This window comes from Dipteris shenzhenensis, chromosome 24 (assembly GCF_047967505.1).
Source record: "Dipteris shenzhenensis isolate YYH24624 ecotype China chromosome 24, Dip_SZ_1.0, whole genome shotgun sequence".
NCBI classification, from domain to species: domain Eukaryota; kingdom Viridiplantae; phylum Streptophyta; class Polypodiopsida; order Gleicheniales; family Dipteridaceae; genus Dipteris; species Dipteris shenzhenensis.
Genome location: NC_141619.1, coordinates 51,280,380 through 51,305,860, shown reverse-complemented (window position 1 = coordinate 51,305,860; position 25,481 = coordinate 51,280,380). Strand labels below are relative to the sequence as shown.

At 43.4% G+C, this 25,481-nt stretch overlaps 1 protein-coding gene across 1 annotated transcript; it reads right to left on the bottom strand.

Moving 5' to 3' along the window:
- Nucleotides 1-1,997: 1,997 nt before the first annotated feature.
- On the bottom strand, nucleotides 1,998-17,798 carry LOC147886742 (putative histidine kinase 6). Its single transcript, XM_087395901.1, has 13 exons — nucleotides 16,923-17,798; nucleotides 15,598-16,258; nucleotides 14,833-15,069; nucleotides 14,565-14,734; nucleotides 6,507-6,722; nucleotides 6,172-6,358; nucleotides 5,905-5,956; nucleotides 5,323-5,552; nucleotides 5,047-5,145; nucleotides 4,209-4,933; nucleotides 3,597-4,121; nucleotides 2,918-3,398; nucleotides 1,998-2,813 (listed from the first exon to the last, which is right to left on the bottom strand). The coding sequence occupies exons 2-12, from the start codon at nucleotides 16,015-16,017 to the stop codon at nucleotides 3,131-3,133; spliced, it is 3,129 nt and encodes a 1,042-aa protein (XP_087252027.1). The 5' UTR covers nucleotides 16,018-16,258; nucleotides 16,923-17,798; the 3' UTR covers nucleotides 1,998-2,813; nucleotides 2,918-3,130.
- Nucleotides 17,799-25,481: the final 7,683 nt, after the last annotated feature.

Below are 25,481 nucleotides of genomic sequence, written 5' to 3'. Positions count from 1 at the left end.
TTGGTCTGGGGAGGATGGTCTTAGAGATACCAGAGCCAAGGTTGCTTGGCAGACAGTCATTCTTCCGCAGGCTGAGGGTGGCCTGGGGGTTATCGATCCAGAGCTTCAGAGTCAGGCCTTGTTAGGCAAGCTTGTCATCCGCGGTTTGACCCCGGGGGGGCAGACGTGAAAGATGTTACTTCAGCAGGGAGTAGGCTCTTGTGTCCCGCGCCGATGTGGAGAGTGGCTACCGTCCCTCAGGTGGATCTTCACTTCTGCCCCGCTCACTCAGCCCCGTTCCCCACTCGTTCGTAGCCTCCTCATGGTTTGGAGGCGGCTCCGTCTCAGTCTCATTCAGTCCCAGCCCAACTGTCAGGAGGAGATCGATCGCCAGCCGCTCGTCTGGAATGGGCAGGTCAGAGACGCCGAGGGCCTTCAGTTGGGGGAGAGATCACATATCAGGTGGGACGGCTGGATGAGGGGGCCAACCCGGTCCCTTCGAGTTTGGAGGGATACGTACAGACATCTGGAGATGACTGATCTTGCAGACGCAGCTGGAGGTGCACGCGGAGTCCAGGCGAGACGCACGGAGATCGACGGAGCGATCCCAGCCGCTTGGTTGGCTCCACCTGAGCCTCAGGTCCTCATGCCTGGAGACACCCGCTGGCTGGGACAGTTCACCCCCCGTGGCATCCCACTGGTGGTCGCAGGACGTTTGGATGACTCCTCTATCGCCTTCTTCGCGGTTTCAGGGGATGGACGACTCAGGAGAGAGGATGCGCTCATCGACCCCCTACTCCCGTGGCAGAGGGTTAGGGTCGTAGGCCTTCTGGGGAAGGTCTGGCGTACCGACCCTAGTATCGAGCAGGACCAGTTGCAGCTTTGGCGTCTTTGGCTCTGGGAGGGGCGGGCCTTGTCAGAGCTTGAGTGGGACCCAGGAGAGTGGTGGTGGCCAGAGATTGTGACAGGACAGGGGCCGACTTCCTTCTTCGCTTACAGCACGACTCTGGGCAGGCGAGTTCTCGGGAGGATGCAGAGCCGCCCCCCCACCCAGCGACCTAGCTGGTACGCACAGGGTATTTCCAGGTTCTTTTTGCAGGCATTCTGGAAGGCCTTGTGGGAGAGCTGGCAGCCGCGGAAGATCTCATACTTCCTGTGGCTTCTTGCCCACAAAGGTCTTCCAGTGGGGAGCTGGTTGAGGCAGATAGGCCAGGACGGTTGCTGTCAGATTTGCCATGCGGATGAGGAGTCACCAAAACACTGCCTGTGGAGCTGCACGCGCACCCAGGAAGTGTGGAGGTGGACCTTCGGGCTTCTTACTCGCGCAGCACCAGAGCTAGGAGTGATCACTTGGGGCGCGTTCTGTTGGTGCAGCACCGCACCTGGTCTTCATCACTTGTTCGAGGCATGCCAGCAGGACCCCACTTTCCTTATCACATAGGGGACGTGGGGGCCGCTCGAGGGTATCCCACAGCACCTAGCAGAGGCTGATACAGGAGTTCGGGAGAGGCAGCCAGTCTGGGAGATTATCAGCAGCATTACAGGATGGCACATCTGGACCTCGCGCTGCGCGCAGATCCTCGGTGGCACCTCCTTATCGACTGCCCAGATCATGGCGGAGATTTGGAGTGAGATTATTCATACCCTCAGAGGCCAGTGGGACCAGATTCAGGGAGACTCCCGGGCTGGTCAGGAGAAGCGGAGACGCTTCCTCCAGGCTTGGGACACACAGAGCCTCTTCTTCGAGCAGACTACGCAGGGCCTTCGGTGGCACTACTCACCACCCCGATGGCTGTTCATTCACACTCAGCATATCCCTCCATGAGAGTCTGATTTATTATGCTACCTTTTAGGGCTGCGTCCGGTTTGTGAACGCAGCCCGTCAGCTATAAGCTGACCTCTTGTATTTTGTTCTCGAAGTAATATAATTAGCACTGTTTTTTCGGCAGGTCTAAGTTTTTGGTCTAACATATTAGATTATGCTTCATTTGGGTAATCAGAAAACTTATGGCCCAGAACTTTAGCTTGATTGATTTTTGTACACATTGTGAGCTTTTTCTTGCACTTTACAATACAAAAATGGCACTGCTCTCACAGGTATTTTGAACATGAGCAAAAATATGTCACTTCTGCAGAATATTTGATATGATACAACAGCCTATATAGGCCAATTATAGGATGGCATGACATCGGAAGAGACCACATCATCTTGTCACTTCATTCTTTTGAAAGAGTACCGATTTCATGAGTCTGGATGCAAATGCTTACGAGTTGATCCTCTGGCCCTATTTCATCTGCGTGGATGGAAGTGCTTTCCCCTTCAGCTTGAGTTACAGTCCCTGGATAACTTTGGGACACCACAAGCTTCTCAAAACTTGGAAACCCACAAATCCTGCTGTTCTGAACAAATGTCCCTTGATTCACCAGAGTTGGAAGAAAACAGCATGCAGGATTGACTCATAGAATACAGCCTTGTTCGAATAAAAAACTGTACAAGTGAATATCTAAAGCTATTCGTGCCCCTTAACCTTGCAGGCATTTCACAACTATAAAGTACAAATTTCAGCTCTTTATCCGCAAAAAACAGTCGTCGATTATCATCCTCCAGTGACTATACACCAACGGTAATGAGCTTCCAAATTAATAGATATATGGCAAGTCTTGAACCTCTGCAATATCGCATCTGTTCTCAGTTGAAATTAAAAAGAATGGGGGCTGAATGAACTCAGCTGGCTAAATTTTCTTTTTTAACTCGCACTTTATAGTGGATTCCCTATTAGTACAAAAGATTTCTGGTAGCATGATGCGCCATGTTTCCTCAGGGGTGTGACCACCTGTAAACAACAGATCCATTACACAGCAGTTAGGCAGACACTCGATAGACTTACAAATGCTTATTTATTTCATCTGGCAGCCTTGATAACAGATAACGACTTACAGTGAATATTTATATTCAAGGCATGACTTTGATGATGTATCCAATCCACAAAGCCAGGGCAAGGATCTTCTTCATCAGTGTTTGCTCCTTTCAAGCCCGGCGTTCTCAAAATGGACACAGACGAAGCAGCCATTTATGCTGAGCTGCAATATAGAGCAGGTCAAAACTGAATCTGTGTCATCTATGGCACATACCTTGGCAGAAGGATAAAGGTCATAGGCTTGATTCTCCAGATTCTGGCGATTGTAACTCCAGACATTTTGCAACCACCATGTAAAGCTGCTCTTCTTCAAAAGGCTTTGAAACATAGCCATTCATCCCACACCTCTGGCATTCATCAGGTGTAGCCTGAATGACATCAGCCGTCATGGCAAAAATCGGCACATGCCACTTTCCTACCGTATTTACGTTCTCTTTCCCACAGGCAGCCTGCCGAAATGCCAGCTCTTCAATCCTTCGTATTTGTCTCGTAGCCTCAAACCTGAAAAGTCAAAACAAAATCTATCAAGAATGTTTTATCAAATCCTTAAGCAACGTCTGGCAAAGAAGAAACCTTCATAGGCTTCTCAAGAGCTTTGTTTCTTCGCAATTCCTAGCAATAATAGTAAACATTCCTTCACACTTTCAAGCATAAGAAAGCATCACAAGAAGGAAGTTCTCAGTATAATTCTGCACATACCCATCCATTTCTGGCATTTGAATATCCATGAAGCAAGCATCAAACTTGTGAGGTGGCTGAAGCAATGCAATAGCAGCATTTCCACTATCACAACACTCAACACTGGCGCCATATTTCTTTAAGGCACCTGCAGCCACTCTGCGATTAACTTTATTGTCGTCAACAACTAAAATATGTTTTCCATGCAAAAGATTACGCAGGTTTGCAGGTTCTTCAGAAAGGCCTCTCCCCTGTGGTCCCTTGCTTCCCAAACCGAGAGCTTGCTGAAGGCAGGCAGCTATCATACTTGCCCGCAACGGTTTCATTATGACAGTGTCAACATAACCTAGGGCTTTCGCCTTCTCTGATTCTAGAGTTGTAATGGAAGTTGCAAGAAGAATCATCTTTGGTCCTTTCTTCAACTTCCATGCTAGGGTACCACCTAACTTTGGTCTTGCTTCGCAGAGAAGGGCTGGAAAAGTTAGACCTGTAGATATACCCCAGGCGTCTTTATCCACAAGGACCATGTCCAAAGTTCCAATTGCACTGCAATAAGGAAAGACCATATTAGTGCACAAAAACTACTTCTACTATCTAAAACATCAGAAGACCACTGAGAACAAAGCAGCAAACCTGCCATCTTCATCAATCATGCCTTCAGGTCCTCCTGAAAGCAATCGAGTGGCTGATCGGCAGTCATGAAGTATTTTAACTTGCACACCTAGTCTTTGTAAATGGTATCTGGTCACCTCTGATCGAACAGGCCTTCCATCGATCACAAGAGCTGTCATGCCTTTGAATCTCGTTGGGAGAGTATCACTGAGAGGTCTTCTTTTCGCATCTAGCAATTTTGTCGAGCCCCTTTTCAAGGTAAGAGTGCACGTAAAAGTGGTTCCAACATCTTCATCGCTCTCAAACCTCATCTCGCCATTCATTAGCTCAACAAGGCACCTACTAATACTCAGTCCAATTCCTGTTCCTCCATAGGTGCGAGAAGTAGAGCTGTCTGCTTGCATAAATGGCATGAAGATTCTCTGTTGTGCCTGTAAAGGAATACCCACTCCTGTATCCTCAACACTGACAAAAAGTTTTACAATATCCCCTACCTCAAAAGATTCTCTGTTTTCATTCATAATTGGCTTGCAGCTTTCACTGCCAAGAAGAAGTTTGAATGTCTCCCAACTGCTGCGCCCATCAGCAGCTGCAAAGCCACTTAGAGTATTACATGGGATCATCGTACAATTTTTTGGTCTGCCTTCTGTCGATTCTTTTGAAAATGCTTCAGAACTGGCTATCTCTACTGACTCAATATCCTCCCAGAGGTGTACACATACAAAAATGTGGCCCTTGTCGGTGAACTACAGGATAGTAAGGTAAATAGTATCAGCAACACATGTAAAGACAACCATCTGTAGTGAGGAAGAGCAACTGCTTTCCCAAATTTCAAGGGCGAGAGGGTGAGACTAATTACTTTCACCGAGTTTCCAACCAGGTTAGTGATAATCTGCCGAAACCGTCCAGGATCACCAATAAGGATGTGAGGTACTTTTTGCGAGACGAACACAGCAAGCTTCCCCACATGCAATAGAAGCAAGTACAGAAACTTTTTCATGTTAAAGTCACAGGAATAGAACACTGTATGATTGCACACTACGACACACTCAAGTAAAATGCAATTGAAATGGACACAGATAGTATACTGCAACCAAAACACCAAAACTAGAATGTTTTATCAGAAGGCCTTTACCTCAATGCCCTTATCACGCGTTTTCCCAGAAAAAAGTGACAAAACATCATCAAGGATGGCTCGTAGATCGAATGGCACTGCCTCCAGCTCGATGCGTCCAGATTCTATTTTAGCTTGATCAAGGACCTCGTTTATCAATGTAATCAAAGCTTTCCCACTAGCTTGAGCTGTTCGAGCAAAGTCTTGTTGTGTTGTGTCCAGTTCTGTGTCCATAAGCATTTGTAACATCCCTGTATTTTGGCTGAGTGGTATGAGGTGAGGAATAATTCTTATAGCATTTAAGATATTCACTGCACCACAAGTCTAGCATGATAGCAGGAATGCAAGAAATGCACATTGCCAAGAGGCACTCAAAATTTCCCTGTAGCTAGCAAAATTTCCCTGTAGCTAGTGGAAGAAAGATGTTATTCAAAGGGAAAAAATTCTAGAGTTATCAGCAGACTAAAGTTTTGCAACGTGCAGAGACATTGACCATGCCAGAAAAAGAAAACTCAACAAACCATAATATCTCAGAAATTGTATGTACGAAGTAAATGACAGTTAATGACCTACTCAAAAGACTACAAAGGCAAGTAGTATTACCCAGTACACCATTCATAGGAGTCCGAATTTCATGAGAGACTGTTGCCAAAAACTGAAACCCACATCAAGTCTATCAGCATCCCTTGAAGCTACTATAAAACTACAAGAAGGCAAGTAAGATGCCCCATACAGAAGGCCCATGTCAGGACTACTATGACAGAACGTAATTGCACTGTTGCACTGACAGTAATTTACAGGAGCATCAGAGAACAACAGAATTTCAAATCAGAAAGAACGAAATAATTAAGTTGGTCTCAACTGTCCAACCTGAGACTTTGCAATATCAGCTGCTTCTGCATGGACTTTGAGCTCCTCCATTTTCCGATAGTCTTCTTCTACCTTTTTCACATGAGTATGTGCATTGTAGACCATTGAACATATAAGTGCCACAAGTGCCAATACTCCACTTGCAAACCCAATAGCTAGTCTTGCAAGTGGCGGTTTTCGTGCCAACCTGTAACATCACATTGTATTGACAAGAAAGGCTGTAGTGGCACACTTGATTCTAACTAAGTCGTGTGCAGAAAAGATATAGATCTAAATATATTGATAGAATGCTGAGAAATTTTGCAAGGCATATCAGACACTAGCATAACTAATACCTGCATCTCATCTCATGTTTCCGGAAAGGGTCACCAAAATCCAAGGAACTAACATGAGATAAGCTAGTGTCAGAGAAATCATCCGGTCCATACATCGTTAGAGGCCGTGAAGAATTTGTGATGTCATAAACGTTCACAATGATGGCTTCCTTCTTTGCAAGTTGTTGTAACAGATTCTGAACGAGTGATTCTACATCAAAAGCCCCACCCAAGTATCTGCAATACCCAGACCAAAACAGATCACCCACCCAGTCAACACAAAAACAAAGCTTTAAATGTGTGCACGTATATCTTTCTTCACATTTCAGGTCTGAAATTTTTCAACAGGAAGTTCTCTTGGGGAATACATTAAGTTACAGGAACTTCAACAGGAGATCCTCCAAGCAAGGGGACCGTGTTAATGCCACAGTAAGATCATTTATATTTCTTAACTGTACTCCTCAGGTGATTAATTACATGAAGCACATGACAGTGGCCAAAAGTATATTGGAGCATTTGACGTGCGTGTATAACCGAATCTCTCCCATGAAGAGGGTCTCACTGGAGGTCCAAATGAGGTGGTTGGATCATCGATGCGGGAACACATTAAGTTACGAGAACTTCAACAAGAGATCCTCCAAGCAAGGAAGCAGATTTCATCAACGAACATGGCCATTACTCTAGTCTCCCATCATCCTATCAGTACGGGGCCTTCTATTCATCCTTGATCACCAGTGGAAGGGTGAATGGGTTGACCTGGGAGTAAATGGTCCCCATGGTGCTTGACCAGGAGCACTTTATCGATCATACCTACGACAGTCAACCTATGGCTTTGACAGCTGATCAACAAGGAAGAAAGCAATTGAAAGCTAAGGAACAAGAAGCTCTAAAGGCATCCCGAACGTGTAACCGATGTGGCCAAAAAGGTCATTATTGGCGTCAGTGTCCCCAAAGGAACGCAGAGGGGTCCAGTAACCAAGTGGCCAATAGTCTGACTACTGCGACCATGCTTACTCTAGCCTTTTAGTAGCACTTGGCAGGAGCTGCCAACAGGCTTTCTGGATACAGATGGAGCATTGCTTGCTTGTTTGTGGCAGCTGGGCCTGCCGATCAGGTATATTGAGCAAGGAGTCATTTCTCGAGGCAAGCTTTCGAGCAAGATCTCAAGCCTCGCAAAGTTATTCCCGCTGGCTCAGGTGACAGTTTATTGCCAGTTTCTATTATGTTTGGACGTTATGACTTGGCAGATCCAAAGGGGGTCTCCTACAGTTCTGTTGTAGCTATTGTCTGATGCTGCTGGAGATCCGGGGGTCAGTAGATTGCTAGTGCGGGACCCCAAACAATTGATTGATCCTTGTGAGCTGTTATATGCCCGTTGACATTGGAACACTGAAGTTCATCAATATGGCAACAGTCTACTAGTTTGGACTTGAGAGGGGGCTTCAGAGGGGACTATCTAGCTCTAAGATACATGCACCGGAGGCAGTATCAATTGGATTTTTGTTCCAAGATCCTCTGCTAGAGACATGTACCAATACTAGTAGTTGGATTGTTGTACCAATTGACCTAATGTACCAGTACTAGACCAGAGGAGTGTACCTAGCACCAGTGGCTTGGAAGCAACAGTACCTACCGAGGTGGCTAGAGCCACAAAGGGAACTTCTTCGACAGATACGAAGCTTGGCCTTGAAAGAAGCCAAGCGTTTTTCGTTTGAGTCCTTGGATGAATATGCTACAGCTATGTATTTAAAGTGTGGCGCAAAAAGTTGGATGACAAAGCCAACAACTGCATTTTTGTTTGACTACAATGAGCAGAGAAGGATATCGCTTGTATTATGTTGATACAAAGAAGATAATAATCAGCAGAGTTGTCCTTTTTCAAGAGAATGAATCATTCTTTCAAACCAACAATATGCCACAGCTATATGATGCAATAACAGCTCACCCAAGTCAGATGATGATGCAAACAAAAATGCAACGACAACTCTGAAGCACCATCATTTGCAACCATCTACTTCCATGAAGAGTACCAAAATAGTACTTGCAGGCTCTCAAGGATTCAGGTAACATAAATATGCCTGATGAAGGACAAATTGATGTAATGGGATCATACCTAGGGTCATAAGGTCTATGGTTGTGAGTGTGTAAACACATGGTGTGTGTAGGTGTGCCTGAGTTAGGTGTGACTGATGATGCCCTCATAAGTTTGAGGCAGTCAAGCACAATCATTGGAAGCAAGACGTGGAACGAGAAATGGATGCCATCAAATGCAATGACACCTGGATTTTGGTTGATTTACCACCTGGACAGAATGTCAGTGGATGCAAATGGGTCTACAAGAAGAAAATTAAGGCAGATGTCAATGTGGAAAATTCAAGGCTCAATTAGTAGCCAAGGTTCACTCACAAGAAGAGGGGTGGACTTCAATGAAACATTTGTACTTGCTGCTAAAGCCAGCACTGTGAGAACCTTAAAATTGGCATTTCTAAATGGTGACCCTGAGGAGGAGGTTTACATGGAGCAGCCAGCTGGTTATGCTATGAAAGGTCAAGAGACCACAATTTGTAAACTCAAAAAGTCATTGTATGGTCTCAAACAAGCTCCACAGTCTTGGTACACAAAGATTGATGCCTTTTTCAGAGACCAGCAACTCAAGAAAGTACAACTGATCTCAATCTTTATGTGTTTCACACTGAGAACAGCATTGTCATAGTGGTTTTGTATGTCGATGACATGATCTCAGTATTACTCGCAGTGATTGAGAAGATCAAGGCAGCACTAGGGAGAGAATGACAGACTTGGAGCAGCTTACATACTTTCTCGGCTTTCAGGTTTCGCCAACAGGCACTTGGCCTCTTTCTTGGGCAAACCAAATATGCAAGGAGCTACTGGAACGGTTCAACATGCAAGCTTGTAAACGAATTTCAACTCCTATAGAGAAAGGCACGAAATTGGACCCTATGCTTGATAAACCTAACATTGATGGTACATTGTACAGGACATTATTAGGCAAGCTTATCTACATGCTTACCACACTACCTATTTTGTCATATGCAGTCAGTACAATGAGTCAATTTATGGAAACCCCTAAGGCATTTCATTGGAAGCAGAGTTACGGGAAACGGGGAAACAGAAACGGGAAACGAAAACGGAAACCAAAACGTTTCGGGATTTTTGAGAGGGGGTGAAACAGGAAACGCCACATCATCAAGGGGGTTTAGAGTAATGCATACACACATTTAGAGTGCTCTACCTTCAAAAAAAGTACACAATAAGCTATAGCTCTACCTAGTACCATTAATATTGATTGTAACTTTGAACTTTGAAGATTCAAGTTTCATTGTTCAACCAATCACACAATGCAAATTTCAATTACGCAAGGTGGGGTAATTTATAAATCCTATAACAAGTTACAAAAATCATGATTCATGATATTTAAGAAACCAATCATGATTCATAAATGGTAATTCAGCTTTCAAAGCCCAAATGTCATAGTAACAAAAAGAAAGCTGAAACCCAAAAAAGGCTACATCGAGGATGATATAATCAAATAATAAGCTCGTCCTCATCCTGAGACTCAACCTCTGCCTCCTCCTCCTCATCGTCATTCTCCTCTACTAACAAATCATCATCATCAGGTGAGTGGGCATCATCTGGGCTATGAAATCCAATATATTTATCATGCGTATACTCGTGTCTCATCTTGTTAAGCAAACGCAAGTTTGCATTAACAAAGACAAGATCATTGGCCCGTTGCGTTCGCAGACGATTTCTCTTCTCAAACGCTCACAAGAAGAGGAAGTGCAAGCTTGGCTTAGAATGCGGATGGCAAGCTTTTGCAACTCGGGGGAATCAGCTCCATAATCCTCCCACCATGTAACAGCCCCAACTCGAAATCTGAAATTCCAAAACTCATAAATTTTGGATTTCTAATTTTGTATTAAATAACAAATTACAAGTTCCTAAAATCTGAAATTAAAATGAGTTAATATTACCTATCATGCTGTGCATCTGGCCATCCATACATGCCTTCCTTATTGCGATAATTGGCAAGCGGGTCTTTTATCCTCCGCCGTCCATCAGGAGTTGGCACCATCTTATGAAGAGTGAGGTTCCAACCACAAACAACCTCTGCATCACTCTGTTGTGCACTTGCCTTGTGTTGAAACTCCAGGTCCAACACAAAGGCAGATGCATGCATGGGAGAGTAATATTGATTCCATCTGCTCACAGCCAACTCTTCCAATTCTCTCAACCTTTGGGGATCCTTTTCTATTTCTTTGATATTCTCAATCATCCGATCCATCCCCTCATACACCTTACCAAGAAAAGGCATATCTCCATCAACTCGGTTAAGCAGCTTCACAATAGGCACACATAGATCAACAATGTGAGATGCATCAGCCCAAAATTCATCACTGCCTATGCACAAGTCGTAACAATAAATTCCAAGAGCCTGCCTAGAAGTGGGCCATGCATCCCACTCTGGGCTTGCCACAACTTGTTTCAATGTAGGTCTCATTTCAAGGAGCCTGCGAAGCATCAAAAAGTTATATGCAAATCTTGTCTCTGCATACTTCAAAGCTCCTTGTTGGCAAATTTACGATGCAAAGCAAGAGAAAAATTATGTCGTGTGATGAAGTTAACCACCTCTTTTCCATTGTCAATAACATTCTTGACCCAATCCAATTTGCCAATGTCTTTCAATAAATTATTCAAGCAATGTGCTACACAAGCACTCCTCTAGGTATGAGGATACTTTTGTTCCAATAATGCACCTACTGCCTTATTGGTATTTTCCCCATCTGAAACAAGTTGCAAAACATTAGACGGCCCCACATAGTCCACTGCATCTGCCCACATTTGCATCAATATAGGTGCTGTTTTTTGTTGCACTCCACAGTCTATAGAGTGTATGTAGAGTGCAGATCCCCTACAATATGCAAGGATACCCTCTAGTGAGTGACTTCGCCCATCACTCCATCCATCTCTAACCAAACTTACCCCATACTTTACCCATTTCTCTTTCACAGGTTCAATAGCTTGCTTAGCTACCACCACCTCATCCTCTAGAAGCTTGCCCCTCAAAGCATCAAATGTGGGAGGGGTATATGTGGATCCAAATGTTTTGATTTTTGACACCATCTCTTTGAAGTAGGGTGATCTAGCAACATTGAAGCTAATCCCATTGGAGTAAAAAAATCGGGCCACAGCTGCATCTACTCGTGCCTTCCTGTGCGAATGCCATGATGTGTAAAGACTGCCCTGCCTATGTGAAGTAGACCGAAATGTAGCAGGAATATCAACAGGAGCTCCATGTGCACTCGCAGAAGAAGAAGCCGTAGTAGCAGAGGGAAGAGGACTCCGAAATGCAGTGGCCTCCTGCGTGCTACATGAGCACCTGAAGAAGCTCCTACACCAGTGGAAGCCATTGTCTTTGCCCTTTTTGTAGTGGGCAATACTTCAACCTCTCTTTGCAACCTTTCTTTCTCTTGTGGTGAGATTACGGAGCATAGCCCAATCCCCCCATCCTTAATGCCAAGAAGATGACATTTGACCCTATCAGGGTTCCCTCCTCGCTCCAATCCACACCATCTGCATCTAAACTTGCGAGCTCCTCCTTTCTTGGAGTCATACTTGCCTACCAAATCAACTTGGCTCCACCAATAATCCCATTGGGTGAACTTCTTCTCTTGTTGAGGGACAACGCTTTGTGAAGCCATATCCATGAGCAAAAAGAGCACTTGTACAAGCTGCAATAGATCAAATTTCAAAGGAAAAAGCCAAGAATCAATGGTTGCAGCCAAAAAACAGCAAGATGTTTGTGGCAAGAGAAGCATAGAGAAAGAAAATGTGCTCACCAAAGCCGGGTGTCCAAAAGAGCAGCCACTCATAGGGCTGGGACTCCAGAGAGAACCAGGCGGGCCAAGAAATCGTGGGGGAGAGCAGTAGGCAAGCGAGCATAAAAACACGACGAGGCGTGCAGCGTTTTTTTAATGTTCTGTTCCTATTTTTAGGTCACGCCCGAAACGGCATCAAAAACGACGCGTTTTGGGTCTGAAATGGCATTTCAGATGCCGTTTTGGCGTTTTGGATCACCATTTCGAGCCGCATTTCACGTTTTGATGCCGTTTCGCGTTTTAGGGGGTTTGGCAAGAGAAAAACGCCGTTTCAGGTCTAAATAGCGCCGTTTTGGCGTTTCGGCGTAACTATGATTGGAAGGCGTCCAAGCAAATTTTACACTGTGAAACATACCCTCCACTGGGGTGCTTCCTTTGGACATGCAGATCAGTAGCCTTCAAGGCAGTTGTGCTAGCAATTGGGTAGGGAACATGATAAGAGAAGCACCACAGGATATGCCCTTTTCACTGGGCAATGGCACGATAAGTTGGATTGGTAAGAAGCAGCCACTGTTGCTTTATCTTCAACAGAAGCTGAATATATAGCTGCTACGCAAGGAGTGTAGCAAGGAGTGTATGAAGCAATACAGCTTTGGTGGCTACTTGCAGAGCTTGGCCTAGCACAAGCACTTCCCACTGAGATTGGTTGTGATAACCAATCATGCATTGCTTTGGCTAAAAATTCAATGGAACATCAGAGAACCAAGCTCAGATATCCCTCACTTGTGAGAAGGTGGAATCTAGTGAGGTCATGATGGTCTACTGTCTTACTGAAGACAACCATGCAGATATCTTTTTTGAGGCACCTACCAAGTGTCTTCATCTTGTGGTCTTATGATGACCTAATCTGAAGAGGAGGATTCATGCCGCTGCTACAGCATCTCAAGATTAAGTGTATTTTTTGTTTCTTTCTGGTCAAGACAACCATGTCAAAAAAGGGGGAATTGTAGGATGAAATCCTCATGGTTGTAATGACATGCAGGACCATGTAATGTATCATCCCGTATCGCACTAGGCATTAGTCATAATTTTATTATGTACTTAGTTAAGCACCTCAACCACATATGCTCTAAACGTTTGTGAGGTCTCCTAGATTTCAGGTGCCACGTCATCAACATTAGGTCAAGGGTTTCATACTTATGTTGTCCTTTCACACTTTTGTGTGCATTGTCGAATCTATTCCTTTGATCTTACTCCATTTCTTGCTTTCACAAACCCAAAGTGTTTCTTCTCTGCTCAATAGAAGGATCATTTACCCAAGAATACACACATACTTATGCATAGCTTGCACATTGTGAAGCAGCCTCTCAATCGACCCTCATTGCACAAGTTTTATTGAGTCCCATATCGATTGTCTGGCTGATTTTCACAAGAGCTGTTGGGACACTGTAGAAGGAACAGCACAGATCGCAGTGTAGATGCAAGCAATGCATTAGCCTTTCAATAAAAACTTTTTTGATTCCCTTAAGTATACTTTTAAAGTGGCTTCAAATGGGCTGGCAAGCCAGGAAAACACCAATCTGAAACTGTCAGAAATAGAAGAATTAGATGGATATTAATCATTTATTATTTACATGCTGGATAACTTCCTCAGAAGCAAACCAAGAAGGTCTTGCACGTTTGCATGCAAATTTTTGGGAGCATAGTTGCAGATGTCCTAAGAAGGCAGAAGACAGAACATGGTCAGCCCCAACCAATTCTGAGCCTTTGGCACTTGAGTTTTTCATCAGGAATGGATGCCAAACTACACACAAACGAGAACACAAGTCCACATAGGCTAAGGGCAGCATACTAAATTTTATTAGTGGGAGACATTTCTAAGCATCAAAGCACTCAGATATATTACATTTCAGGCCAGTCTGCCAAAACCAGCTGGTGTTGAAACAGAAAGGGATACCAAAACTCCCATGTGGAATCAAAAATGGGTGGGTGAAGAGAAGTAACGATAATAGTTCTCGGACTATTTCTTATTGAACTACTTATGATGAGACTGTCTAGATTAAAAATTTATGAGCCGAAATTAATGCGGAACTATTCAGAACCTGTCTTGTTACCTTGAAATTACAGAGGTATGAAGACAAGCACCACCTTAAAAGGGCTTGGTTCTATGAAATTTATCCCGTCTTGGAATTTTCTGGTTAGGACGTGCTTTTCAAGAAAACGGGGAAGAACAACGCACCCTGCTGCTGCTTCAATCCTCTCCTCAGTTGTTGCATCTGAAGGGACGTCCCTTTTGTATACAGCGAAAGTCAAAACGACTCCAAGATGGTTGGATTCCAAAAGTCTAAAAGGACTGGTCAGGACTCCCTTTCCAGATGCTCTAGCTCTTAGTATATTCTCACGGTCTTCCTGCAAGCAATTACCACAAGGTCTGAGGAAAATCACAGCTTCCCTACTAAGCAAAAGCATTATCAAGAACTATCAAGGAGCTGAAAAAGGAATCTTACTTCTCCAGACATCATGTCAAGAGAAACAAGATACCCTAAAGTCTCTTGTGAAAAGACAGTCGGAGCATATTCATCTTGTAGCGGACTTTGCTCTTTTGTATGCATGTTTTTAATTGTCCAGCCTTGCTTGCTCTCAAAGGCCACTCTTTCCGAGTGCAAGACCCTCTGTGCATATGCTACTCCAGTCATCAGGGGCCTTTCAAAGGCAGTTCGTGCAGTATATTCTGCAAAAGTGTCCTGCAGTAAAACCCATCGCGGAACACCATTACGTGAGACAGATACATGTCACAGCCCTTACAGACAACCCTACTTTATTAAGTCATATAAACGTATATTTGTATGTGCTGACACTGACTAGGAGTTCATTATTGGTCACAGTATCTGCAGCTCGAAAACTTTCGAGGAAAAATATAGAGTTCACAAGAAAAGGAAAAAGGAAGAGAACAGATAATTTAAAAGATCCAATGTTTAATCATGACAAGTTTCATGGCATTCCCTTAAAACTGCATAGAAGGTAGGATAAGTTATCTTTGCCATATTCAAGAAGGCTTAAAGATGAACAAAAAGCTTGCAATTTAATCATCTAAACGAGCATCAGCACTATCCAAATATGAGAAACCAATGGTGCAAGGGAGAATGGAACATAATAGAACACGTTGGCCAGCTCCAAATTACAAGTTTTGGTCTGGTTGATAACTTAAATGGAGCAAGCATGACCTTCATGATGCTGTGGGCATTCATTGCCCATATAATCAGTTCATTTACCTGGTCAAGAGCTGTTGGGTGCTTCCATAAATGGAAGGTGGAGACCAAGATTGCCAAGGCATGCACATGATTCATGCTCACAGCAAACTGCTGTTGCAGCATCCTTGCCCGCTCATCGCACATGTTGACGAGCATGTCCTCAAAATGCTTGTAGTGTTCCCTGCTGAACAAGTGATACACAATACATGCAACTATCAAACCTGCCACTGCAAGAAGCCACACTAGGGTCATCATATTCCACGTGTGCCAACATTTAGCTTTCTGAGGAGGTAGTGGTGCCGAACTTGTGAAGTTGACTGAACGTCCCCACCATTTTACTGCTAGTCTCCCAGGTCCTCCATAGTGGATAGGATTCCTTACAGTGCCATTGAGTTGGGTCGTTTTGGATTTCACTAACTTCCCATCCAAAGGGCGCTTCATACTTGTACACTTTGAAAGAAATTATCAAGTACAGAAATGGGCTGCTACATAGTCTTCAAATAGAAAACCACCCCCAGAAGCTCTATACGTTTTGAGACAAATTGATCTTCTTGAGAATCAGTAGAAACGTCGAGGAAGAAAAGCAATGCCAGCTGCCCCTGGTTTTGAGAAAGTGTAAATGAGGGCTTCCATTTTTATGAGCGGCTGCCCTCAAGGCTATCCGACATGGAAGACGGCCCACCTGCAAAAAATTCATCAGTAATGAACTGTTAAATGCAGCCAGAGATTTTGGACCAAAATCTGGTTCACCGGGACACCGGCAGGATCTTTTAACAAAAAATGCTGAGATTGCAGCCTCCGAAGACTGACAATATTTGATCTCTTAGTTACTGGTCTCAAGCGTGTAGTTATTTCGGTAATGATTGACTTTATTTCCGACCCCTGAAGGTTTTGAATGGCAGCAAGACGCAGAGCAAATATGCAATTGAAGCGGTAGGAGTTATAGACCGGCCTAAAAGGTCTCAGTTCCTCAGAGCTATATGTAGTTTAAGATGCGATTATAACTCTGCGATATTTTTACACGGTGGTGTCAAATGCAGGGTTCTTTCAAGTCAGGGAGAAAGACAAATGCCCACTTTTTGTAACTTGACTTGCATAATCGAAAGCCCAGGGTGGACTCATCGTAAAACTTGGTTTGGATGGTCAAATTTCTAGGTGCTTACAGCAAGACGAAAGGTTTCTCAAATCCGCAAGAAGTTCTTGAAGAAAAATGTCCGCGCGTGAAGAAAAACGACGGCTGATTGTTTACTAGCCGCCCATATCCAAACGTGCCAGACGTCTACCGTGACATCCGTGAATTTAAATCCCAGGGCGTCATTAACAACTACGTAAGCTTACAGACTTACAGCAATGCCGTGCGTATCGCCATGTTTAAATCAGGAGAGGTTCCGGATCGTGCCCTGACCAAGAGCTCTTTCGCATTTCATGTTCGGGGGCTACTTTACCGGAGAAGGGGAAGGCCCGTCAGCTACGCTCTGAAGGGACAGTCAATGCAGTGATTGCACAGGAAACTCAAAGAATTGACTCGGCATCCATTCCTCACTTTTGGAGCATGCAGCTCAAATGATCTGAAGCTCGCTAGAGAATAGAGCAAGCCACAGTCACTGAGAAGGTACGGCGTCGACTACGCACAATGAGCGTCATAGTTGTGAAAGGTCAATGAGCAAAGGGCAATGGAGGTCGCCCTTTTTATTCGAGACGAAGCTGAGCCGCTGTCGATGAAAGAAACCACGTAGCTTCAACGAAGATCCATGTCTGCGCGGGGATACCACAAGCCCATCCACTTTGAAGCCCGATAACACATCTCTGTCGACTTTGAAGCCCAAATGATGCGCAGCCTCAAGCTAAGGAGCCGGAAAAGCTACAGATTGTTGGTGGTGGCTTGCAGAACATGGTGGCGAGTCGCATTCACCACTAGTAGCTATCAGGTTGAGACAGGGACCCGTCAAGCAGCAAGAACTGAAATTGGGCTCCTCTCTTTCTCTCTGTATCTCTCTCTCTCTCTCTCTCTCTCTCTCTCCGGCTCAAGGGGGATACACGCGAAGCAAACCCATCTGAGGGACGTCAACGTTAAGGGGACAGGGGAGGTACACTCGCACTGAGGTGATGGTGTCAGGGGAAATGGGAATACACAGCAAGGGGGGAAGTGAAGGGAGTAACAACGGTTTGAAGGGAAATAATGAGTGGGAGCATGTGAGAGAGGGAGGGGGAGGAGGAGGAGGAGGAGGCCATAAGAATGGGATGTGCGGAATTGTGCAGGGAACAGGAAGCAAAACAGGGTGGGAAAACTGGCTGATGATATGAAGAAAGTGCCAAAAATGGGGCTCAGCAGAAGCGGTTGCGGACAGAATCTGTCTGAGTGACAGCAACAGAAGGGGCCTTTCATTGGGGACCCAGTCCAATGGTGAATGAGCATTGCCAATTTGGGCTGTGGTGTTTCTTCCATATATATTTGGTCTCACCTCTCATCTTCAATTTAGTTCTTTGCTTCTGATTAGGTTGTGATTATGATGATTCTTCTCAGAATGAGATGAGATGATGGTTCTTCTTGTTCCCAGCAACCAACCAAAAAAAGCAAACTTAGGTTGTGATGATGATTCTTCTTATTAGGATGAGATGATTCTTCTTCTTCTACTTCGTAGCAACCAACCACAAAAAAGCAAACTTGGTCGTTGCTGGTGTGGACCCTGTTTGTTGTGGTGCTGCTTTTTGTTGTTGTGAGAAATTCCATCTCGTCCGGCTGATTCGAGGGAATTCTGAAGGGGTTGGGCGTTTTCCCTCTTTGATTGGGAGCAATAAGGGCCAAGTGGCAGGAGAAGGGACGAGATGTGATGGGAGAGATGGGATGGGAGGGGATGGCATGGAATGGGTCCAATGCTCTTCAGTGGGGACCTGAAGGGAAAGCGCCCACTTTTGCGTCAGCGCACACTTGCCCCACAATCGTACACAGGCTTGCTGTAAGAGGTCGTATATGGTCGTATATGAAGCAGTGCAAGGCACGGGGAAAGATTCAAGAAGGAAGGTAGTAATAATAGTTTATTTCACCCATTATTATAGTTGCACGACTTAGTAGTAGTAGTCCTTGGAATAGGGGATGTTCTAATAGCCATTGTAAATTTGGAGGTTTGTCTTATCTGGTAAACTTTGCACATGGCACAGGTCAAAAGGACGGTCCAAATCTACCATTTGTAACATGGCAGTTGACTGTGTTATTGTCATGGAAACATGGTCACAATTGCCAACCTGAGCAGCAGTGAGCACCCACACTCATATACACACATGATACATCCATCAGTTCAAACCACTTCTCATTTTATGTCCGACCCAAATTCTGAGCACACATGATACATACTCCTTATTTTATGTTAAGCTCATGAGCTGACAACCCAAATTCTGAGCGCTCCCTCACACATCAGTTTATTAGGGTACTTGTTTGATGTTAAGCTAATGAGTTGACGAACCAACAACACACACACATGATACATCCATCAGTTTAGGCCGCCACTCTTTACTTATTACTTATTTTATGTTAAGCAGATGAGTTGACGACCCAAATTCGTTGTCGGCTCAGTCAACCTTCCTGCATCTTCTCACTGCGCAGGCAGCTTCCCCCCAAACAAGTTCGAACTTCGTCCAGGCCCCGCACACAGTCACAAAAGCCTCTCAGCAGCAGTAGCACTGTAGGCTGTAGCAGCTTGTTGTTGTCTAGCAAACATGCGTTACTACCAAAGATGGACCCGCAATCTAACTACTGTATCAAACTATTGCCATCGTTTCTGTGGCTGCCATTCTCACATGCTGCACTCACGAGTTTTTCCTAGGAAGCAGCGAGAACCCCAACCCCATACGCACGCCTGATCTCAAGTGACGACTGCGCACATGGTAGCGCATCAAGTTCAGGCATATCACAGCATATTGCCCACACGGGAAGGACACCATGAACCTTCCCAAACTAGCCTCCCTGCTCTTTTTTTGAGCTAGCCTCTCTCTGCTCTTTGAGCATCCAGCTAGCGCTCTGCCACCCTGCCATCACATTCGCACCTCGCACTGCCTAGTGACCGGCTACCAAAACATGCAGCTGTGAGCGCCGGCAGGCAAGGCGCGCTTTAGCACTGTTATAGCAGCACAAGCCCCTCCTTTGCGCAAATAAAATACACCCATCACAGTACAGTAAAGCCACAAACCACATTGCCAATTTGCCCAGGACTAGCCTTATCATAGCCCTCAGCCCCGGTGCGTGTACCAAGTCACCAAGCAACCGCTCGTGACTCCATCCTCGCAGCAGCCGTGAATCTTTCCTCGACTGCCGTTGATCTCTTGTCTCTATAAATTCTGTTTTGTGGCACGTCTTTTCTCGCTCCAATCCTCGCACAGGAAGCCATGCCTGGAAAAATGATATACCCACTTCCCATCATTTCTCCTTATTAAAGGAACTACGTCTGCCACACCCTACGAGAAGGCCTACTCATGTCGTTCGGCATCCCGTCCCCGCCTTCTAGCCTGATGAGAAACTTTTCGGGAAGATGACGAACACCTTTCTAAAAGATGCTCATTGCTAGCAATTCACTTGCATCCCCATCATCCTCTACCAGGCTACCACCTCCAAACCAGCCAGTTTGCGAATCCTCAGAGGAGTCAGGACTCTGAGCCACCATCCCTCTTCGACTAAAATCCACAGCCCACTCCAACGAAAGCAAAATGCAAGGCCGGGTGCCAAATAAATCACTGTCCAATCAGCTAGCAACTCATCACTGATCTGTACTCGCGAGACCTTTTCATTTGGGCAATTAATCCAGGGCTTAAAGCCGCATTCGCCCAACTGAAAATGGTCTGAAAGCAGGACGGTAATAGTGCAGCGCGAGTACCATCTTCATGATCACAGAGCACGTCTGTTTTCAATTCTCAATTTCTTTTTCAATTCTCAATTTCTCAAGTTGGCAATTTTCCCCACCTCAAGCGTGCATTATCGGCCTCCTTGATGCGAAAGCTCGTTAACACTTTATCATGAATGCATGATGTGATGAGCTTCATTAACTTTAAGCAGCCACCCTGCATTGTTTAGTTCGGGATTGTTTAAGCATATGCAAGTGTTTCATTTTATTTGGTTGCCTTGCCTTGTTGAAAGCACACACAACATCCTTTCCTAGTCTATGTGACCCTCATTACATATCCGCCTCCTTGATGCTAAAGATCGTTAACATTAACTCTCACTTTATCATGAATGCATGGTGTAATGACCTTCATTACCTTTAAGCAGCCACCCTTGTAAATAAATGTTACAATTGTGCCAACTCTCTCTCTCTCTCCCACCCCCAAAAAAAAAAAATTTGTATATAGTGTTATATTAAAAGAGACCACCCATAGTATTGTATATACTTATACATAAAAATTCTTTTGTATATATCGTTGTTTTAAAAAAAGGCCCCCATTGTACATGCTTTTTTATTTTTCCCGATAAAATGCCTACTGCATAGAAGGGTGGTCAGCGCTTGCAAACAAAAAAGGACCATGGCCTTTGAAGGGACAGGAAACTTGGCCCACGATGCAAGCAGCAAACTCTATAGACCCTACGCAAAAGGGAGGTTGACCTCAACCATATAGAGGGCATGCCTGACAAACGTGTCATCCCTATCTATCTCTACCATAATCTCGTAGCTTGAAGACCTTAACCACGGCTATAATAGCCGAAAGTATAAACCCTAATTGTATCTTATGGGGAAAGATATTCTTAAATACCCAGCAGCACATCGGCCCTTAGGTACAACCAACTAGCTACTAGCGAGCTACTAGCGTGGATGGCAAATTAGAGGTGTCACCCACAGTAGCAAAATTCTCCATTGGAACCCAATACTAAACCGAGCCATCAACCCTGACTAGCATACAGCCAACTCCAGGTTGTGCCAGACCTCACATACTACCAGGCATTTCCATAAAAGGTGCCTCACCTTTTATGGAAAGGTCTTCTATGGCCTTGCTACACAGGCATCCTAGATTCACTTGCACCCTCTTAGCTAGCTTCGTCTTCACTGGTAACCACTGATTAATAGTCTTCTAGAGGAACAATTTTGCCTTACCTACTGCACACCCCTTCCAGATCTCCTTCAGCCTTACCTCCACCATGCCATATGGCATCTCAATCTCTATTTCTTGTTCAAGGAGCTCACTACACCTTAGGCATCAACCAACGGTTTGTAAATCAGCTTGGCCGAGAGTTATCTCAAGGGAATCCTTCCTAGGGTCCATTGCACAACTATTCCCTCCCTCGATGATGCACAGTTGGACGGCCATCTGTCAGAAATCCTCTCCAAAACCTGCCTTTAGAAGATTTGTCTCCCTGTCCGTAAGGCGATGAACTCTTCTGCTAATCTCCAATCTGCACTCTTCATGAAAATTTTTTTTGTTTTATTTTAAAAGAGACCCCCATTGTTTTTACATTCATAATAATTATTTGCTAGATTATAGAGAGAGTTTCCATTTCCAAGAAGTGACTAGGGAAGCCACGTAGGTAATTACTTAGGATGTGACATCTTAGAAGGTCAAAGCAAGTTTATGGAAAAGGTGACTATGTACAAGAAGAACCATGCTCTTTTTTTCTAAGCTATGAAAGCACCTAACTTTGGGAAGGGAGAGGTTTCTCACATGTGGGGCCTATTATTTCGCTAGTCTTCTAAGACCAAGCAACTCTCCTAGCCCATACCTTTTCTTTCAAGGTCATTGTTGCTTCATGTTTCCACGATTATGTATGCTTCATGTTACCGAAATGCCTGTGCTATTCCTCATATTAAGCATTGAATTCTTATAATGTTAATCTCCTGAGTCACTATACTACACCATCATAAATCTAAAAGGTACATAGCAATTATCTTTCTCGAGCAAGATTTTCTTACATTACATTCCCTCCTGACACCCAACACGCTTCATAAAAACTAACCCAAGTTGACGACAAGTTCTAAAAAGGACGTGGTAAAAAGTGCCCTTTCTTGAAGTTCAAATGTAAGGACATCAAAAGCTGCATGCCCATTGAATTATGTGGTAAATAATGACACTTGAAACATGAAAACTATACTATTTTAACATGAAAAGAATTGCACCACATCACATCAAATACGACCTCTGAGACAATGGTATATATTCTACCATAATTTCGCACATTGATATCTTACAATTTAAGATGGCTATTTTTTAGCACTTTTAAATTTCAATTTTCCATGCATACATAATTTTGAGCATTAAAAATGTAGATATGTGGATAAAATCTTGGTATCATGTTTCTTTTCATTGTGAAAGGTATGTCAATAGCTAATTTATGCCTAATGGGAACCGCACAATATGTACTATAGCTCTTTTATAATGAAAATATGCATACGGCCTCAAAAACCACTCTCAAGGCCTTACTTGAACCACTAATATAAAGGTATCCCACATTCTCATTGACTTTATAGAAATTGCATAAACTATTCCAATCATTGCTTGCAATTTAAAGGTACTAACATCACACGTGAAATTCAATAATTAAGCTTTAATGTGCGCGAGCTATGTGTAGACCTACAATGTACAAGATCCACACACATAACAAATGCATTCTTCCCCGAACTAATAGGTGGACCAAAAGTTAGCTTCCTCTTTTAGTTGCACTCACTTCAAGAGTAATTTGCATTATTTTCAAAAGCAGTTGTAACATTGAATTTAACGAATGGTCTCCAACTATTCCGATGTGGATAGGGCATAACTAGTAATATATGTTCTATGTTAGAAATTGAGATCATACTTCTTTTGTTTAAGACCTATGTAAGACTAAAGAACAAGTTCTTCAAATGGGAAGAATAAAACTATTAGGTATCACATTTTATAAAGTGCATGTTTTCATTCTCTTTGTTCGCAGACTTTGGTGAAAAGTTGCTAATGATGATGTTTATGAATGATCTAGGATCAAGGGTGCAAGGGTGATTGAGTGGCTTGACATCCATGCCCAAATAGAATTCAGGTACATAAAATTATAGCACGTCATGTATATCAAGCTAGAGCTCTTGAAGCATTCTCTTCATGTACAGAATCTTAGGCAGTATTTTAGGTATCTTTATTATAAGTGTGATGAAAAAGCTCAATATTACTTCCACCCAATGTAGCTTAAACATGCTGGAGTAGATTACATAAACTTTTTCAAATATTGTCATCATTAAAAATATATAGAGATTTCATAAAATGATGGTGTTTCTAAGAGTAGGGGTGGAAGCATGATGAATTGGTCTTATTTGCTAACCTTTATGTGTAAAAAAAGGATCAAGCTAGAGCTCTTGAAGTGTTCTCTTCATATCGCGAATCTCAAAAATATTTGACGCATACCTTTCATGGATACATGTTTGCAAGGGGGCTCATTTTGGTGTTTGACAATAAACTTTCACTTCCACTCAATAAGTATTAAGGATCCCAAGTAGATTGGGCATTCTTTGTTTCGACCATCATCCTTAAATCTTACAAACATTTTAGGGAAGATGGCCTATTATCTCATAGTATCATCCATATTTCCATTGACATTCTGACTTCGTTAAATGACTTTTGAGTAGCATAGCTTGAAGGTAAGAGATTATATATAAAGTTTGAGATAAAGAAGATATAAAGATATAAAGCTTTGAGTAAATATCTTAGAAACAAGGAAGGTATAAAGGTCTGAGTAGCACAACTTAGAGACTTAGGAAGATATAAATTTCTATTCGTCATGTTATTTTAGCCTTATTGAACCTTGTCCATTGGAAGACCCTTGCTAATTTTACACGATATGTCTAATTTTCCTTTGGATTTTGAACATTGTCCCTTGTATAATGCCCTATTATTATTTATCTACCATGTTCTCCATTGAGAATAGAAGTAAAAGGTTGAACATATATGAAGTTCTTAACTTGTAAAGTGTCTACATATCAGCAAAGATAGAAAGCCCTCTCCATGATAGAATAGTTAAGAAGTATTAACATCTAGGGTTTCATCTTTAGCCATTTCCATCATGCCAAATAATTATATCTCTAATTCTATCGCTAGCTCACCTATATCATCAAGACCTGTACTATCCCTATATCATCAGGATCTGTACTAGCTAAAACCTCCTCTAATGGTGATGATGATGTTGTAGATGCATTAGAAGATGTGCTAGCTATGGTTCCCTTGAAGGATGATTAATCGTGATCCCCACCTTCTTTTCCAACATTTGATGCATAACCTAGTACCAATGGCATCTCTATATCAAATCTCTGTCTTTGGAAGTCTTTTTACTTTGGGACTTGGGCAGCAACTTGGACTACATGCACCATCTAGAACATGCATGTTGCAAATGAAAGGCCACCTATATTCAACAGTAAAATGGAATTCTTAATCAGGGTTCTTATAAACATATGAGAAATGTTGCAAATAGCTCATGAGCTTAAAATATATGTACGTGCATGTTCACATTGTTTAGGAACAAGAAAATATCACATTGCATTTTTCCAAATTTTGATATACACTCTAGCAAAAAAGCAAATATACCTTTCGTCAATATGTGCCCCCATTTGAAATAAATGAATCATTCATTCATAGTGTTTTTTTATTTAAAAAATGACAGAGCTGGATATATTAGAAAAGGGGTGGGTCAAGCTGCGAGCAAAATCAGACCCTTACAAAATTGGCCGAGACAAAAAGGGCAAATAGCCCTAGGCTTGTAACACCCCCAATTCAATGAGGCAGGTGCCCACTAGATCATCTTTATTGCTCACCAACACCTCCATGTCTCTTAGAGAAGCCACAATAACAAGTATTATATCTTCCTTCATTGAACCTGTCATCTTGCAATGAGACATGGCCACTGTATTTCTAAAGTGCCATATTGCAAGACCCACTCCAACAACACATATGGCCAATAGGCTGCTCACGTGGAG

Excerpts from the sequence above, each read along its gene's own strand:
- LOC147886742 (XM_087395901.1), bottom strand. The coding sequence starts at position 16,017 with ATGAAGCGCCCTTTGGATGGGAAGTTAGTGAAATCCAAAACGACCCAA. Across the intron at positions 6,723-14,564 it reads AGGATTGAAGCAGCAGCAGG|ATACTTGGGTGGGGCTTTTG; the intron begins GTGCGTTGTTCT and ends TGGGTATTGCAG. Across the intron at positions 5,957-6,171 it reads CTGATATTGCAAAGTCTCAG|TTTTTGGCAACAGTCTCTCA; the intron begins GTTGGACAGTTG and ends TGTGGGTTTCAG.